We start from the raw sequence: 3,869 nt of genomic DNA on the forward strand, positions 1-3,869 counted from the left end.
TATGTAAAACCATTACCTCAGTATCTCCAGCTGACAGTTTGGACTCTTCAGTCCATCAGAAAGAAGCTTCACTCCAGAATCCTGCAGGTCATTGTTACTCAGGTCCAGCTCTCTCAGGACAGAGTTTGAGGATAAAACTGATGACAAACTCTCACAAGCCTGAGCAGTGAGATTACAGATGGAAAATCTGAACAAGAAGAACACAGTAACTGCGTACAGAATAAATCTTAACAGTGTGGTTTTTTAATAATTAACTTGCTAAATAATTAATCAAGTATTTGAAACTCAAACCTCAGTATTTCCAGCTTAGAGTTTGGACTCTTCAGTCCATCAGAAAGCAGCTTCACTCCAAAATCCTGCAGGTCATTGTTACTCAGGTCCAGCTCTCTCAGGACAGAGTTTGAGGATTGTAGAGCTGATGACAAACTCTCACAAAACTGAGCAGTGAGATTACAGATGGAAAATCTGAAGAAGAACACAGTAACTGCATACAACAGTGTGGTTTTTTAATAGTTAACTTGCAAAAGAATTAATCAAGTATTTGAAACTCAAACCTCAGTATCTCCAGCTTTGAGTTTGGACTCTTCAGACCTTCAGAAAGAAGCTTCACTCCTGAATCCTGCAGGTCATTTTTACTCAGGTCCAGCTCTCTCAGGACAGAGTTTGAGGATTGTAAAACTGATGACAAACTCTCACAAGAATGAGCAGTGAGATTACAGATGGAAAATCTGAAGAAGAACACAGTAACTGCATACAACAGTGTGGTTTTTTAATAATTAACTTGCAAAAGAATTAATCAAGTATTTGAAACTCAAACCTCAGTATCTCCAGCTTTGAGTTTGGACTCTTCAGACCTTCAGAAAGCAGCTCCACTCCAGAATCCTGCAGGTCATTGTTACTCAGATCCAGCACATTTAGATGGGAATTTGAGGATTGTAGAGCTGAAGACAAACTCTCACAGGACTGAGCAGTGAGATTACATCCACATAGCCTGTGTAAACAAAACAAACAGCTATATTAATGTGAATTTATGAGTTTATATAGTTTATAATCCGCAGTGCATGTTTGTGATAAATACAGTATAATTACACTTTATTGACTTTATTGATTGAACTTTACTAGGTAACACTTTATAATAATTATACAACAACAAAGCACTAATAACTCATTTTAAAACTATTGTAGTTCATTAATAATTTATAAACTGTAGTTAATTCATTAATAGACTATATACAAATAGTGAGTTAATTCATTCATTATCACTGTAATTGTCACGATAATGGGTCTCGTCTGTTTTCTCCGGACTCCATTTCCCATAACCCCTGCCTAAGAACACATTATCACACCAAACCTGTTTCCCATCAGTGACACTATGAAGGTTGCACTCATCCACACACACATTGCTGATTATTGTTTAGCCTATGTTGTCTAGTTTCTGCCTTGTCTTGCCTTGCCTTGCCTTCGTGTTTTGTTCTTGGACTGTTTACCTGGTTTGTGATCGTTGACTGCCTGTTCTTTGGACTACTCTTTTGGATTACCCTGGATTTACTGTTTTTCTGGTGTTTTGACCCTGCCTGTCCGACTACGCTCTTAATAAAAGCAACAGATGGATCCTCAATTCTGTTGTCACGCCTCTATCGTTACAGTAATTAACAAAGTGTTGCTGTTTAATTAGCTCATATGTAAAGAATTATATAATGCTTTATTAATAACATATTGACCATAAATAGTACTCACTTTAGACTAGATCATGGAAAATCAGAAAATATCATTAAGTGCTTTAAACCAACATTTATTGGACATTAATTGCATTAATTTTCAGTTCGTATACTGTACAAACTGTAGCCTAACTCTACCTCTAATCCTAATTGATGTATTTTAACAATGTGATCTAATGAGTATTTGTATATATTTCATATTGTCAGCATTATGTCATTTAATTTTTTAAGTGGTTATGTTTAGGTTTAGGGATAGACTTCATTTTTTGTAAACATTTTAAGCAACTTTGTTAACATTATAATAAATACAGACTAATAAAGTACTTACAAATAATTTACAAACTGTTAATTTACAGTTAATTATTAGTTTATAAATTGTAGTTTCTATATTGTTTACACATAAACAAGTTATAAACAAATAGTGAGTTTTTCGATTATTATTACTGTAATTAACATTAATTGTAATTGAATTAAGTGTTAAAGACTTGCATAACATTTTTTCATCCTTTATTAACAACTTGTTAACTATACCTAAGTGATATATTTTACACCAGTATTAAATGAGTTGTTAATGGTTGGACATCGCTTAACCTTCTTTTGTAAGGATCAAAGCAGACACAACACAGGTCATACCGAAAACATAACACATTTATTTTTATTAACATGGCTTGACATGACGAAGAAAAGATGGCCTGACAGATAAAAACATCACACCACCATTGGAGTACCTACTGGTACCTACCAGTTTGTTAGTTACATCTTATAATCCATTACAGTGTACAAAACAATCAATGCAGCTGTGTTTGTATGAAACGAGAGCGAGACCGTGATACCAGGATGTCATAATTAATAATTGTACACATAATATTGAATTGAGTTTTAATATTTTATTAGCTAAGCAAACGCAAAGCTCCCATGAAGAGAAACTGTCCCTGGCAAGAGTATAGCGCTGACTTCAGTTACCCGGATGAGCCTGTGTTATCAGCTTTTACCGGTTGTTATCGAGGAATAACATACCTCGGAATGTCGCAACTGACCAATCAGAATCAAGTATTCCACAGAGCCGTGTAATAATCAACATTAACATCTTAAATTTCAAAGTAAACCACTAAATTAAATAATCAGGCACTGATGGTACATAAGAAAAGGACAGTTTAGTACTAGTGTACATGCAACAGTGTGTCGCCCTACTGTCTTTAACAGTGTTGTGTGCACGTCCACTATTTTTCCTTTCCCTGTCTTCTCTCTTTAACTCTTTATTTCTTTTTACATGATAATTCAAAACTCAATTTATACACTTACTAGATACTAGAATAAAAACAAGGCAGACATTCATTTTCATAATTTTGATTTGATCATTTTGATGTTCCTCATGTTCCTTTACACAACAATATCATGTACAATATTCTGAACCTGATGTATCCTTTTCATTGTCTCGTTTAACAGCTATCAAAATGAAAGATGACACTAGTCATTCACAATCCTCTGATGATAGCTGTACAGACTCTTCATATATATTTATATATATTTGAAGGAGACCAGGAATAATGATTAACTTGATAAAATCTATCTATATAAATCGTCCCAGGTTATGTATGTAACCCTAGTTCCTCGAGGGAACTCGAGCTGCGTCGAAAACGCTAGGGGAACGCCTTCTGCGACCCACGCTCTGAATCACATGTGAAATCAGTCCAATAGCTGAACGGGACGTCACGGACGGGAATCTCCCATAGAGCGCCGTTGAGGAGAGAAATCAGGCCTGAGACCCAACTCAGCCCGGCTGGAACGGGGGAAAATCGGAGGAAAGGCGTACAGACGAAGCCTCGGCCACGTGAGTCAGAGAGAACCAGAGGGGGTAGTGTGATATCATATGAGTCGCAACAGGTCCACCTGAGCCTGGCCAAACACTCTCCATATCTGCTTCACCACCTCGGGGTGAAGCATCCATTCCCCGGGCCTCAGCCCCTGCCTCGACAGGATGTCTGCTCCCATACTGAGATGCCCAGGAATGTGAACTGCTCTCAGCGAGAGGAGTTTGCCCTGGGACCACACAAGTATCTGGTGCGCCAGCTTGTACAAGGGGCGTGAATGCAGAACTCTGTGTTGTGGGTTCGCACCAACACATGGTGACCTCTTAGGTCTGGGAGAACT

At 37.3% G+C, this 3,869-nt stretch overlaps 1 protein-coding gene across 1 annotated transcript in view; it reads right to left on the reverse strand.

The window, feature by feature from the left end:
• Positions 1-529: 529 nt before the first annotated feature.
• Positions 530-3,869, reverse strand: part of LOC107575631 (NACHT, LRR and PYD domains-containing protein 3-like) — a 13,975-nt gene continuing 10,635 nt past the window's right edge. The window contains exon 5 of the mRNA XM_016261992.1: positions 530-728. Coding sequence (XP_016117478.1) covers positions 530-728 — 199 coding nt within the window. The remainder of the gene's footprint in view (positions 729-3,869) is intronic.

The sequence above is a fragment of the Sinocyclocheilus grahami genome, unplaced genomic scaffold, assembly GCF_001515645.1.
Source record: "Sinocyclocheilus grahami isolate Dianchi unplaced genomic scaffold, SAMN03320097.WGS_v1.1 scaffold2766.1, whole genome shotgun sequence".
NCBI classification, from domain to species: domain Eukaryota; kingdom Metazoa; phylum Chordata; class Actinopteri; order Cypriniformes; family Cyprinidae; genus Sinocyclocheilus; species Sinocyclocheilus grahami.